Genomic DNA, 14,391 nt, shown 5'->3' on the forward strand with positions numbered 1-14,391 from the left:
TTATTTCTTTAGATTTATTTTTTCCATTTTTTTTTTTTTTGATGATTAATAAAAACAAATGCGTTTTTCTAAATTATATGTAATTTACATAGATTTATTGCAACCAATAAAAATTATATCATATCTCTTACAAAAAGCTTCTAGGCATTATAATGCGTGTGCTTTTAGTCAACCGATTATGTTTGTAAGTACGTGTAAATGAACTTAAATGTTATGTGTAAAAAAAAAAAAGAAGAAAAAACAAATTTCGGATATGGCATTTGCTAATATTTACACGTTGTGTTGTTTTTCCCTACGGAGAGAATACTTTCTATGCGAACAATTAAAAAAAAAAAGAGATGAAATACCCATGAATACCTTTTCTTACTAAAAAGGTTTTTTGTTTTTCTTAAATTCTTGTTTCGTGAATTTCAACGTCGTTTGTTTGGTAATGCGAAATCAGAGTCAATGATTGGGCAGACACACCCACTTGCTGCCCATAAATCATCAAAAATGATTTTGAGGTTCGAAAGGATTGAGGATATCCAGATTGGGGATCCTACTATAATGTCTTTAACTCAATTCTTTGGATGTCTACATATAAATATATATGTGTGAAACTTATGGAGGACTTATTGGTGAGTTTTGGGGGATAGTTGGGAAGACTTTCATTTCTTTAGTATTTATGGATTAATTTATGTTTTATAGTTTGTTGCTTTGGTTGGCAGCTTTCTCATTTTTGTTTTGTTTTTGTTGTTGTTTTTTTTTAGTACTTCTTGAGCTAGTTACAAATTAGTTTAGTTATTCTTCTTAACATCCTTACTATCGCCATCCTTGGCCTGACCACGTCCCAAAATTTTGGCCAAACTATCCCAAATGCCGCCAAAGAAAATGGCACAGCTAAGATTCTCCAATGGCAGGAAGGGATCATGGATGCCCAATAAGATAGATGATAGCTTAAAGTATACCAAGAATATAACAATGCCAAAGTAAACTAATGCATGTGGTGCTGAGATCCAATCGGTCTTTTTGTCCAATACAAAGATGATAGATGCTAACAACGAGGCTTTGGTATAGCTATAAAAAACACAAAAAAAAACACAGAAAGATTGAGAGAAAATAAAAAAACATGAATTGTAATGTTTTTTATAAATTAACTCACAATGATGGCTGCATGAATTCCATTGCCGTTGGTGTCCACGCCCCTCTAATAAGACGCTCTATCAATTTGGTGAATCCAGCTCCGTTGCCCTTCAGTGTACCAATTATGATCATGATTATCCAGGCATTCGGATATAGCTTGGCAGCATGTCCAACGCCATCGTACACTTTCTTGGCCCTATAGATCTCCTTCATTGCACTAGCCACGATTTTTACTGGCAAAAATTTACCAATTTTATAGCCTATATCGAATGGTGTATAGAATACAATGTACCTGGAGAACAAAAGAAACAAAAATGGATGTAATAAAATACTATTTATTTATACATATGTATTAAGGACACTCACCACACGGCTGAGCCAACGAACAGCTGTCCGGTATTCTTGAGTGGTGCCAAAATTGGTTCACCAAGCAATCCATTGGCCACCATGCCGCCAGCAAATATTACCAGCATAGTTGATAGCCAACAGGCAAGCGGATGTTTCCTGGAGAATGCCTGTGCATTGGCGCCCAAATCCTCGCGTACGGCCAGCGCTGCAAGTAAACTGTGCGCGATATCGAAAAACGGAAACATTTTTAGCTTAATGACCTGATTGGCCACATCCAAAAATGCTTCCGGATCCATGATCACAGCTGTTCTTATATCCTGTTTTCACGGATGGATAATCTAAATAGAAGATTAAGAAATTCGAAAATTTGTTACATAATGTACATAAGAAAACCAAAAATATAAAACAACTGATGAACAATTAATGCAAATAATAATACATTTTTCTCAATAAATTCTATTTTGTAGAGACATTTTTAAAAAGTATTCCCCAAAATCTTATCTAAATTTAAGGTACAACAAATACATACATACATACATACATACATACATACATATGTATATCTAAATACATTTCTATTTCTCTGTATGTATTGATGTATGTACATACATATGTACATGTGTTAGAACATGGGACAAATTTGTAAGGTACAACAAAATAATACAATTTGATATCGATCGAGACGACCTCTTTGAACCGCGGCAAGTGCATTTTATGCAGAGAGATAGAAATAGAGAGAGAGAGAGAGAGGGAAAGAGAGATGTAAAGAATGAGATGTTGAAATGTTGTCGGGAAAATTTGTATGTTCGGTTTAGAGAGATGAACATAAAAACAAATTCGAAATAAAAATGTCGCTGTTTTTGCCAGAGCTCCAAAAATAAATTTCGCTGATGAATCGTTGAGCGAGCCGCTATAGCAAATACGGGTGGGATGAGGCAGTGGAGGAGGAGGAGAAGGTAAGGCAAGGAGAGAAGAGACAGGCAGACGGTGTGTACCGGGTCCGTGTGTCCGTATCCGTTCGTCTATTGCTATGCATGTACATACAAACATACATATGCAAATGTACCCACTGCTCTGGCTATTTTCGAGCGGTGGCGGCGTAAATTTGGAGATATGTACATACATACATACAGGCATACTTGTGCCGAGATATACACACTTGTATATATACACATATATATATATATGTACATATATGTGTGTACATAGGAATCTATGTTGCAGTCCACTGGAATTTCCGGATGCATTCGAGATATCTTCTAACTCTTATTATTTATCTTCTTTGGATACAAAGTAGATCACCGCCAGAAATCCAGTTGTACCGACTTCACTCATTCTCAATACGTCTCCAATATCGTGACTAGTCCATTATTCTAAAACTTGGAACTTATTTTCTTCAAAATAACCCTCCATTAGTTAGCCCTTGTGTATTTTTTTTTTTTCGGTGAGGGGAGGAGGGATAAAAGAAGAAGCAACAATTTAAATATAAATAACTAATAAAATTACCTACGTCTACACGAGAACAACGGATAACGACTAATAGCAGAGGCCGAGTGCAGCACGGACACGGGGAGACTGGGCCAGGCCCGAATCTTACATGCTCGCCGTTGGTTCATTTTCTATGTGTGTGCCTTTCTCTCCCTCTCTATCTATCTCTCTAAAGAGTTTGTTATATATTTAGATTCTTAGAGCGTAATCATCATTTGCTTCCTCTCCCGGAAAACTTAGAGACTCACCTATACGCCCACAAGTTTTATCCAAATGACTGTGTATATGAGAAAACTTAAAAATTTTTGATAGCCTCTCTAGTTTTAGGGATCGAGATTAAGAGCAAATTCAAAATCAAAGAACGTTTCTCTAATATATCAAATAAACTGTCACATCCTATTTGTTTTAATGCTAGAAGATCCAAACAGGACAAGTGGCAAATATTATACATATAGTAAGATATATATGAAAATACAGTGAGTACATCAATCAATCGTTAATACGATAAACTCAGCCTTCTGAATTTTCAGAAGTAGTTTATCCCCATCCTTGAAAGATAGAAAGTTTGTAAAATCCGTTGAAAAAAAAAAAAAGCCCGTCAGAATCTTAAATCCTTATCGCATACTGCTCAACATTATATTAACCGTATTTGTCCATCAATTTAACGGAAAACTTTCAGCAGAGTCCTCTCGATATGGAATCCCAAATACTACATTTTATTGAAACGAAAAGTGCATATAAAATGTAAAAACCAACTAAATCAGCACATTTCATACTAAATTACCAACACAGTTGTGCTAAGATAACCAAAGAACAAAGTTTTCGATAGTCACTGTATAAATGTATGCACATACACTTAGAAGAGTTTATTAGCCGGCTTTTATACTTAATAATCCACAGGGAGTATGTACTTTGTAATTACATAGATTTGTCGATAAAGCTTTCAATTAATTCCCAATTAGAATTAGAGTATATCTTAACGACCTTTTGGCTTATTACTTACATAAATACGCCAAGACAAAACAGATTACCGCTTTGAGATAAGCAGTGCTGCTAGTTTAGCTATTTTACTGCCAACTTTTAACTACAAATTGCAAAATAAAAAATATAGCCGTTGGTGAAAACTTTAGCTCCTTTCGCTTTTAAGATTGTCTGCAAACTTAAAAATTCTTAAATAAATTGATATTTTGCCAGTTTTTGTATATTTTTTTTAGTTCACATTTGGTTTGTCAAAATTATTAACTGTGCTTTCTTTTTTAATAATGTATTCATCAATTTTGTTTATATAATACAAGATGGTTATTGTTTACCCAAATGTTTTTAAAGTGAAATTAAAAATAAAGACAAATAAAAATAAGAACTGCTCATCAATTTGGAGACAAAGGTACTAAAAGTACTTTAAATACATTGGAACTTTTAAAAATATTAAGAACGCCAACATAAACTTCAAATTCAATTCTCCTGTGGTTACTTAAACAACTTTACAAAACATGGATTAAAACAAAGAGATAGAGAAAGAAAACTAGAGACTAACTACGAAGCTAAGAAATCAGCTCACGGATACATACATACAGACATATGTATGTACATATGGGAAAAGTGGTTTAATAATTTGGTAATGTTTTGCATTTATTGGGAACCATTTTCTTTGAAAACTACTAGTCTAAAAAAGTCGTCTAAACGTTGTATTGTTTAATCATAAATATTCAAAATAATAAAAACTTTACAAATTTTTCGACTTGAATATTTACCATTTTGACTGTTTGCCTTATATTTGCCGGGATTTGCGTATTTCACACCTTCACAGTATGAATCTTTATAGATATATGGTCACACTGCAAAAAAGAGATGCTGTATGTACACATGTATGTATGATGTACATATGTATGTACATATATGAATAGCTTAAGCTATACATAGCAATAAATGTGAATATTATGCATATATGAATTCTGCTGTATATAGGTATATATGTATATATATATATGTATGTACATGAAAAAATAGTATATATTCGCTCAGAGATTGTGATTGTAGATTTCATTCAACTAGCTATGGAAGAAATAAGTCAGAGGGTCAGGAGTTTTTAATGCATAAAATAAAGCATTAATAACCAAGATTAATTAGATTCTATATCTGGATCCTTTTAATTGTTTTTTAAGCTAAAGAGTTGTAACTTTGTATGTCTTGGATTCATATTCATATACCCTTTCTCCTAACGTTTTCAATTCCACCATTTCTAAGAGAGAAAATCAAAATATACATATTATATATCCTTGTTGAAATATAAGAGAAAATTGTAACAATTTTATATTTTATTTTTAGCAAATAAAACAATATATAATTAGAAAAGCAACCAAACAATAAAATATATATATTTATATTTCATTGAAATAACTTTTAATGGCTTAAACCAATCAAATTTTAAGTGTGTAGATTATAGTACATATATATATAAAATGCTCTGGAAATGTTAACTGAATAAGTTCAAAAATAAAAAAAAAAAATACACTAAAGAACTAAACAAATAGGAGAAGAAAAAAAAAACACACACGACAAGATACTTAAAAACATTTCGATTTTGAAAATCCAGTTGAAATAATGAAGGGGAAAAAAGAAACAGTTGAAGCTCCTCCCTTTTTAGGTAAGAGACTGCAGATACAAGCAATTTGAAGCTGGTCTCGCTGGCGGATGCTGCCCATTCCAGACATCAGGTACTTTGGATTATACCTGTAGTTTAGTTTTAGAATCGTCGGAACACTCCAAAAGACAACCACAATTACAGGTTGGACGACCATCTTTATCTGAATTAAAAAAAAAAAAAGGAATTGGTCAGACGAACCGAACATTGGAATGTTTGATTTATTATTAACTTACCAACAGATTTGCATTTTTTACACTTGACCGCAGGTACTCCATCATTAGCCATATGATGACTACTATTTGGAGAATCGTTTTCAACTTTTTCGGGAGTTTTACTCTTGCGATTGGTGACATCAGCATTACCAAAAGAACTAGAACTAGCACCAGGATTTGAATTCGAATCAACTGCAGCAATGTTAGCCGCCTTTTGGGCCTTTTTAACCTGTAAGCGCTTATCCTTGGGCGAAAGCAGAAACTCTTGTTTATCTTTCAGTTGTTTCTTTTGCCGCGAAACAGCCACAATTACATCCATAATGGCCAATTGTTGGCCATAATGAAAATCTACTCCACTGGCATTTTGTACTGTTCGCCGTTTTCGCTTGGAATGTCGTTGATTCAGTTTTTTGACCACCTCATGGGTATAAAGGCCAAAGAGGCCAAGAAATTGCTCTTGGCCATATTCTAAAGCTAAAATGCGTGTCTCGCGTGGTTCATCCCGGCGCCATTGGGCAGCAACGGAGCACAATCTTTGCTGCTCTAGTAATTGGAATTCATGTGTCGAATCATCTGAGGAGGCGTTGCCCGATGCTGTCGCTGGAACTGGTGATGATTTGTTTTGGGCATTATTGCGGGTTTTATACGATTTGCCCACAGCACCAGGAACAGTGGCAGCAACACCTCCAGTGGCAGTTTGATGACCATTACCACCACTACCCACTGATGTAGATGGTGGCGATGAAGTCTTTTTCGGTACTACATTGATATTAGAGGCTTTGGACTTCTTGCCATTCTCCAAGCTGGTCAACTCAAGGTCCTCCTCATCGCATAGCCTTGGCTGTTGTTTGGTTTTACGGGCACGTTTCAAGGCTTGCCTCAAATTGATGCGACTTTGGTCCACCAAGGAAGTAGAAGTGGAAGAGGAAGCAGAATTTGAAGAAGTTGCGTTGGATGGTGTCACTTTATGGCTAGTAATGGGTGCCAACGGTGGCGGCGAGGACATCAGCTTACGTTTGGCGGCATGTCCAAGTTTAATTGGTATATTCCCCACTCGCCTTGGTATCAATAGTGAACGTGATTCCATTGATTCCGTTTCGATTGGAAATTCTGGCTTGGGCAGTAAAGATGGCAATGGTAAGTGGGACAACTGCGTTAATTGGTCATCGGGCTGCTGTTGTTGCTTGTGCGGCTGAGTGCCGGCGAGTGACACAACTGGTGGAACAAGCATTAATGGTATACTTTCATCAAGATCACTCAATTTTAATGGCGGCACACCGGCCTCTTCATCCTGCGATAATAGAAAATGCTTACGTATAAGCATTTCCTCATTGTCTCTGGTGAGAACAGACTGCGGTTGAATTCTATAACTGGCATCTGATATTAAAGGCACTATCAAACTTGATATATATTCATTTCCCAACTCAGGTACACTGCGGATATTGTTATCCTGCAGCCTTTTGTAGAACATTTCTAAATGCTCGCTAAGCGATAGCAATAGATATTGCTGTTCGGCATTTATTTCAAAAACTTCTTCTTCCAGTTCACTAAGGATTTGTTGCATCTGTACGGGATCCTAAAAAAAATATAAAGAGAAGCCAAAAATTCTATTAATTCAAGTCGATATAGGTAATATTCGTATACGATTACACATATGTGCTTTTCCAAAATTGTTACCCCTTTTCTTATTATTTAAACGCCGAAGTCGTCTTTCATATAATCCCCATAACGAGGATTAACCTGAATTATACCAATACGGTGTACTAAAGTCCTCTATAGCCTTATTTTCTGTGACACATTTTCTCGAATGGAAAAAAGCATATAAAAAACACTTATTTGTTTGCAAAAATTATCTGCATGATGTTTCTGAGTTTATAACCTGTCCCACTAGTGGCCAAAACTTAGCAAAATAAACCTGATTTCATTGGGGTGAAAAGCAGAAAAAAAAATTTAATACGCCTACACTTTATTTATTCATTGATTGCATTTTAAATTTAGAGGATTCCAGGTGTTTGCACAAAACTATCTATGTGTATATATAGTGAGGTGTCGTTTGATTCAGATGAAAAGTCTACACAGGCATTTGAAAATGATTCATAATTTCTTTCATTACGCCCCGATATTAACCATTAAAACCACTTTAATAATGGAACCTTTATACATACATATATCCTCATTTTATTAAGAGCTCTCTAGGAAAAATGTGGTGAGTCGATTTCCAGCCGACACGTCACAACCCAGTTGTTAGTCGATTATATCATGCTCTGCTCGTGAATGGTTATATACATTACAATTATATATATATATATCTATATATATATATATATGTATAAATGTGCATTATGGATATACATATATGCATACACATACTTATGCATAAGTAGTACATACATATATTTGAATGAACTTTCCCTAAAAATTATGCATATAGAAGATAATTGCTCCCCAAATTGAGGACATGCATATATACATATATGAATAAAGACCTTGCCTAAAAAATTAAAAATATTTATTTCTTTTGCTTTGCAAGATTGTTAACCGATAATGGGGACGGGGCGGGGCGAGCTATAAAAAACTGCAAGTCCTTGACAACAGTGAATAATGTGCGATTACGAATGACATTTAACAAAGAGACAGAGAACAAAAGAAGGAGATCTTAAATTAAAAGTGCTAAGGCTGCATCTTACCGCATCCGCCTGCTCCTTGAAAACATCAGAGACCAGCTGAAAATGCAAGGATAAAATTCATAAAGATACATATATATGTATATTGTGTATTCATTAGATGCATATGTATGTATGTACATAGATTAATGTATATATTAATGAATATTACTCAATTCAATTTTGAATATATTATTCCTCTTACCGAATGCACTTTAAGGAAATCACGCATGGCGCGCTGGCAATAAATAATGTCATTCTTTAATTCCAATGGCAGAACATAACAGTTTTCCATATAGTATGTGAACATGGAGTGCTCCTTGTTTAATGGGGCTGCTGATGATGGTGTCTTTTTGCTTTTATGCCCGCTGCTACTGCTGCTGCTGCTACTGCTGTTCTTCTTGATTCCACTCATGATTGAACCGTTTTTACTTAGTGGATTTCGTTACTTTTAAATTGATTGTTTAATATGTATTATTTGTTACCTATGTTATGTACAGACCTATATATATATATATATATATATATATATATATAGGAGCTACATTTTACATATACAACACATAGTATTTATATGTGTTTGTAAGCGTGTGTTTGTGTGTGTGTGTTGGTGTATGTGTGTGCCTGTGCGAGAATGGAGTTAATTCTTCTGTTGAAATTAGATATGGGAGTTCCATCGATAACTTTGATCCGATAATGTCGATTACGATAGGTTTGTTCCGATAATGTCGATTACGATAGGTTTTCTCCGATAATGTCGACTACGATAGGTTTGCTCCGATAATGTCAAATTCGATACCACTTTGTTATCGATAATTTATCGAAAGTCTGAGTTGTTTATGTTTATTTATAATTTTTAATAATTAAAAATTTAAAGAATGAGCTTCATACAATTCGAAAGTGGCCGAGAGAAGGACAAAGCTCGCCAGGAACTGCGTGAGGCGCGTGCGGAATTGCTGGCACAAGCACAAAGCCGGGCCGAGCATCGCTCTCGTCGGGAGCGGGAACAGGAGTTGCGTGGCGAGGCAAATTGGATGTTGCCGGCAGTGGCCAAAAAGCTCGATTCATCCAAAGTGAGTTCCAAGAAAGCCAAGTCGAGCAAGTCAAAGAAAAAGTTGATAACCAAATCTAAAGCAAAGACCAAAGAGAAAAATAAATCTTCCAAGAAAAAGAGCAAGAAGCATCATCATAAACGCAGGAGCAGCAGCAGTAGTGATAGTGATAGCGATGATTCGTCGAGCTCATCCAGTGACAGCACCTCATCATCTTCTAGCAGTGACGATGAAACAAAGCGAAGACGTTTGAAGAAAAAATCCCAAAAATCTCATAAATCTGACGATGAATGGGTGGAAAAGAAACCTGTTGAGACGCCCGTAGAGCCCTTGCAGCGTGACAGCTGGATGACTAGTGAGAATCTGAGGCTTAAGACCTTTATGCGGGAACGAAAAGAGCCAACGAAACCAAATGAAAAGATGCAGCAAATCGATGCCTATGATCCGGCTAAAAGTGTCCACGAATTAAACCCCTATTGGAAAAGTAATGGCACAGGTCTACCAGGATTTCAAAAACCCCAAGACGAAAGCACAGAGTATTCAGTTAGGCAAGAGCAATATAAGCCAAGCTCGTCATCTGGTTGGCGAAAAGCCTCAGTAGCTCAACCAAAACCGAAATCACCTTCGCCGAAACCTTCTTCGGATTCCTCTCAGGAAGAGGACCATGAACAAGAAGACGAGGAAATGTATGATGCGCCTGCATGTCTGACGGATGAGCAAATAAATGAATTAGCCAGCAAAGCCATTAAAGCCGAACTTAAAGGAAAATCAGAACTAGCCAAAGATTTAAATGTTCAATTGGAGGCAGCCCGCAAAGCGAGAGCGGAATTTCTGGCCAGCGGCAAGCAGCCTCCCAAACGAACTAAATCCAAATCTGTGGCGTCTAGTTCGGAGCATGTGCTCCTTACACGTACAGACCAAAAGGGTCAAGTCAGGCCACTCATTCAGTCCAGGTCCAAGCTAGAACCCTCCACAGGGGAGCGGGATACGGGAGTGAGGAAAAAGAAAAAAATGGATACACATGTGGATGGGCAAAGGGTGCGCTACTTTGCCGATGACGATCGCTACGATATTAAGCAAATGGTAAGTACAATTAAATGGAAATCCATTAATCTTCTCCACTTCATTTCCATCCATCTCTCTATCTCTCTCCAGTTCGAGCGTGAGAAGCATTCTACAGCAGCTGAATCGAATTTAGAATATGCCAACATGCTATCAAAACATAAGAACCCCAATGATGATCTCGAGGATATATTTTCGGATCGTATACGTAAAAATGGTCCATCTCAGGCCGAGGAGGAGAAACGGGAACGTCAAGCAGCCATACGAGAGCACGAACGTCTCACTTCCACGCTTGAGAATTGTGATCGTTGCCTTGACTCGGGAAAACTGGATAAACAGCTTCTGGTTTCTTTGGGCCAGCGTATCTATTTGAGTTTACCCTGGCACATAGGATTGCAAAATGGTCATTGCATATTATCGCCCATGCAACATGTGGCATGCTGTACCCAGCTTGACGAGGATGCTTGGCAGGAGCTCAACGATTTCCGAAAATCGTTAACACGCATGTTCGCCTCCCAGGGCAAAGATTGCGTGTTTTATGAGATAGCCAATAAATTACACAGGCGGCCACATCTTAGTGTTCATTGCATTCCCATACCCAATGAATGTGGTGAGGTCGCTCCATTCTATTTCAAGAAAGCCATTGAGGAATCGGAGCAGGAATGGTGTATTAATAAGCAACTGGTTACATTAAAGGCGCAGAAATCTCTGCGTTCCTCCATACCCAAAGGTTTGCCCTACATCTGGGTACATTTTGGCATGGATACAGGCTTTGCCCATGTTATCGAAGATCAGGATCGTTTCCCAAACAATTTTGTGCAGGAAATCATTGGCGGAATGTTGGAATTAAATCCAAATGCTTGGCGGAAGCCACGCAAAGAGCAAAACATCATAGCCAAAGTTAAATCACTGGCTGACAAATGGAAAAACTATGATTGTACAGAGTCATAGCGTTAGAGAAATACATAAAAAAAAAAATAGTAGGTTAGTATTGTAACTTTAATTATAGAATATCCGCATTGAATAGACACAAATATACAATACCGAAGAGAACGTTTTCCTTAAATAATGATTTACCAGAAACGAACACACTAAAAATTTGTAATTGTAAAAATTAAAAATTGCGCCGATCAATTTCACCTGATAACCCAGTGTTGGAAAACACTGACAGCACAATAGTTGCGGCTCGTGTTTATCGATTAACGATGTGCATGTGACAACTCTGTGACAAGCGCAGCCAACTTCATGCTGCCTGTTCTTTTTTCCGGTTGACTTTAACGAGAGAGGTTGGATTCGCGTTTTATTTAAGTGAAAATTTATATTTTTTGTTGTTTATTTATCTGAGAATGCGCTGCTTCAACAGCTGGTGAATGCAAGAATGAATGAATTGATTTACAGCTCAAGTACCCTCAAGAAATATACAATTCAACACATTGCAAAAGCAAAAACCAATTTTTTTTTGTTGTCTCGAAAGAAGAGTGTGTGCATGTGTTTGTGTGTGCGTGTGTGTGCCAGTGCCAGTGTGTAAAATTGGCGTATAAGCAACGTGTTTTTTTATTTGGCGTATTTTAAATTTTTTGTTTTTTTTTTGTTACTCGTTTATGGGATTTTCAAATGTTCTGCTATTCATACTCTTTGTTCTCTATATTCACAGATGCCTGGAGTGACAGTGAAAGATATTGACCAGCATGCCGTTACCAAGGCTGTGGCCGTCTTCCTAAAGAAGTGAGTTCCGATTTAATTACTCCCCTTGCTCCCACTTACTACCTAACCTCACATTTGTTTTGCAGGACTGGCAAGTTGAAGGTGCCCGATCAGATGGACATCATCAAGACTGCCAAATTCAAGGAATTGGCTCCCTACGATCCCGATTGGTTCTATGTGCGTTGCGCCTCCATTCTGCGCCACTTGTACCATCGTAGTCCAGCTGGTGTTGGCTCGATCACCAAAATCTATGGTGGACGCAAGCGCAACGGTGTCCATCCCTCGCATTTCTGCCGTGCCGCTGATGGTGCTGCCCGCAAGGCTCTCCAGGCTTTGGAACATGCCCGCCTAGTTGAGAAGCACCCCGAAGGTGGCCGCAAGCTCAGTTCAACTGGTCAGCGTGATTTGGATCGCATTGCCAACCAAATTGTGGTCAAGCAGCGCGATGCTGCCAAGCAGACGGGTCCCATTGTTATTTCCAAGTAAACCACTCGCGCCCTGGAGATGGACATTTTATGGATCGAAGTTTGAGATGAGAAAAATCAATCTTTTTAGACTTCTTACCTTAACGTAAGCGTTTTTTTGTTTACACGATGCAAAGACGAAAAAATAAAGAAAGTACCCAAATACACAAAAGTCTACAAAAGAAATGTGTTAATCTGATTTCTTGCAGGTGGAAGAGCTTCAGTAATTTGCTGGAAGAACCTCCAAGACTCTTTAAAAGTTTCCAATTTTTGTGAGCTACGCAAACCTATTTTTTTATGTGTCTATAACAGAAAATCTGCTCTATGATTCAGTAACACAGAATAAAAAGCACATAGATGAATGATCTATAATTCAACCAATATTTTTCGTGGTTTAGTTTTATATAACATTCTCTATATAATCGAACTAACTCAAATTTCTGTATCATATTACTGGATAACATCTCAATGAATATTGTTTCAATGGGGTTATATGATGTCCAGGTCTGCGTTGGATCAATATGCCAAGAACCGGCACACTACAAATGATCACTGGCTCAAAAAGATTTGATTATCAATCAGTTAATGGCTTAAAGCAAATTTTCGAATCCAAATGCGTTATTTTACAGATTATAGACAACTCAAAGAGCTATGTCGGTATTGCACACATAGGCATAAATTTGATTAAATGAAATTAAATTACTTAAAAACTTTATATGATTTTAAAGTTTATTAAGAATGTATACAGGTATGCATGTTTGTGTAGTGGGCATGTTGTGGTGCTCTTACAGTACATGATTTAGTGGGTTATCAGGAGGAGCCTTAACGCTAGATTACATTTAACATGATCTATCCATGAGGTTGATTTTGGGGATTTCTGTATTCATGTGTGCTACACTCTGTCCAGGGCCTCGACCATGACAATGCTGTTGCCGCGAATAACCTGAAAAAAGACAAAACCAAAACAATGTAAGGTAAACGATTGATTATTGATAGAGTCTAAATGATCGCTTACCACCATGCCAATGTTGTTTTTTGTGTTGTCCTTGCACTCCTCAATTGTGTCGTCCAGCACCACATTCATAAAGGGATCAAATCCTCGCAGAATGCCGTTCACTGCACGGCCGCCGTTTAGCTTTAGCATCATTCTCTTATCCATATATCTGCAAATGAAATTTACCAATTTATATATAAAAGATTCTCTTTCGCCTATAACACTTACTTTTTTAACTCTGGCGGATGGGCTTTGGACATTTTTATTTAGTTTATATTAATCGTTTAAAGATTTAATGCCGACAACAGAAATCTGCACAAGAAGAAAATTCAACACACCAAATAATGCCGTAAACAAAAATGACTGCCACACTGGCTGAATGCGCGCACAAAAATACTAAATCTCTCATTCGATGGTATGTTTAATAAACATACTAAATAATAAATTTAAATCTAAATGATTTAATTTAAATGGTTTTTAAATTTTACTATGGCAATAATAAGTTGTAATATTGTTTTTATAAATATTTTTTTTTAAATTAACTTTATGTGTAAAGTTTAGGCTTTTCATTTTTTAAGACCGAATTTAGTTTTATTGGGGTATTAATTAAGTTGTTCCGTAAGAAGACTTTAGCCCAA

General features: G+C 36.7%; 5 protein-coding genes across 8 annotated transcripts; 2 read left to right on the forward strand and 3 right to left on the reverse strand.

Annotated features, from left to right (window-relative positions):
• Positions 1–63: 63 nt before the first annotated feature.
• On the reverse strand, positions 64–3,951 carry LOC6648983 (trimeric intracellular cation channel type 1B.1). 3 transcript variants are annotated; one of them, XM_047011116.1, is made up of 4 exons: positions 3,813–3,951; positions 1,489–1,808; positions 1,142–1,414; positions 64–1,056 (listed from the first exon to the last, which is right to left on the reverse strand). In XM_047011116.1, exons 2-4 carry the CDS (start codon positions 1,764–1,766, stop codon positions 777–779), a joined length of 831 nt encoding a protein of 276 aa, XP_046867072.1. In that variant the 5' UTR covers positions 1,767–1,808; positions 3,813–3,951; the 3' UTR covers positions 64–776. The 3 variants fall into 3 exon arrangements, with proteins under 3 accessions (XP_046867072.1, XP_015032663.1, XP_002071286.1); XM_015177177.2 differs by lacking the exon at positions 3,813–3,951 and adding an exon at positions 2,977–3,027; XM_002071250.2 differs by lacking the exon at positions 3,813–3,951 and adding an exon at positions 2,981–2,996.
• A 1,351-nt stretch (positions 3,952–5,302) lies between these two features.
• On the reverse strand, positions 5,303–9,103 carry LOC6648984. Of its 2 annotated transcripts, XM_002071251.4 has the most exons (4): positions 8,683–9,103; positions 8,502–8,537; positions 5,836–7,390; positions 5,303–5,762 (listed from the first exon to the last, which is right to left on the reverse strand). In XM_002071251.4, exons 1-4 carry the CDS (start codon positions 8,890–8,892, stop codon positions 5,683–5,685), a joined length of 1,881 nt encoding a protein of 626 aa, XP_002071287.3. In that variant the 5' UTR covers positions 8,893–9,103; the 3' UTR covers positions 5,303–5,682. The 2 variants fall into 2 exon arrangements, with proteins under 2 accessions (XP_002071287.3, XP_046867191.1); XM_047011235.1 differs by lacking the exon at positions 8,502–8,537.
• Positions 9,104–9,300: 197 nt separating this feature from the next.
• LOC6648985 (CWF19-like protein 2 homolog) lies at positions 9,301–11,644 on the forward strand. The gene is made up of 2 exons (XM_002071252.4): positions 9,301–10,612; positions 10,685–11,644. Exons 1-2 carry the CDS (start codon positions 9,356–9,358, stop codon positions 11,540–11,542), a joined length of 2,115 nt encoding a protein of 704 aa, XP_002071288.1. The 5' UTR covers positions 9,301–9,355; the 3' UTR covers positions 11,543–11,644.
• Positions 11,645–11,794: 150 nt separating this feature from the next.
• LOC6648986 (40S ribosomal protein S19a) lies at positions 11,795–13,142 on the forward strand. Its single transcript, XM_002071253.4, has 3 exons — positions 11,795–11,877; positions 12,246–12,316; positions 12,382–13,142. The coding sequence occupies exons 2-3, from the start codon at positions 12,246–12,248 to the stop codon at positions 12,779–12,781; spliced, it is 471 nt and encodes a 156-aa protein (XP_002071289.2). The 5' UTR covers positions 11,795–11,877; the 3' UTR covers positions 12,782–13,142.
• A 328-nt stretch (positions 13,143–13,470) lies between these two features.
• On the reverse strand, positions 13,471–14,113 carry LOC6648987 (probable small nuclear ribonucleoprotein G). The gene is made up of 3 exons (XM_002071254.4): positions 13,982–14,113; positions 13,775–13,922; positions 13,471–13,702 (listed from the first exon to the last, which is right to left on the reverse strand). The coding sequence occupies exons 1-3, from the start codon at positions 14,011–14,013 to the stop codon at positions 13,652–13,654; spliced, it is 231 nt and encodes a 76-aa protein (XP_002071290.1). The 5' UTR covers positions 14,014–14,113; the 3' UTR covers positions 13,471–13,651.
• Between the last annotated feature and the right edge of the window lie 278 nt (positions 14,114–14,391).

This window comes from Drosophila willistoni (assembly GCF_018902025.1).
Source record: "Drosophila willistoni isolate 14030-0811.24 chromosome XL unlocalized genomic scaffold, UCI_dwil_1.1 Seg141, whole genome shotgun sequence".
NCBI classification, from domain to species: domain Eukaryota; kingdom Metazoa; phylum Arthropoda; class Insecta; order Diptera; family Drosophilidae; genus Drosophila; species Drosophila willistoni.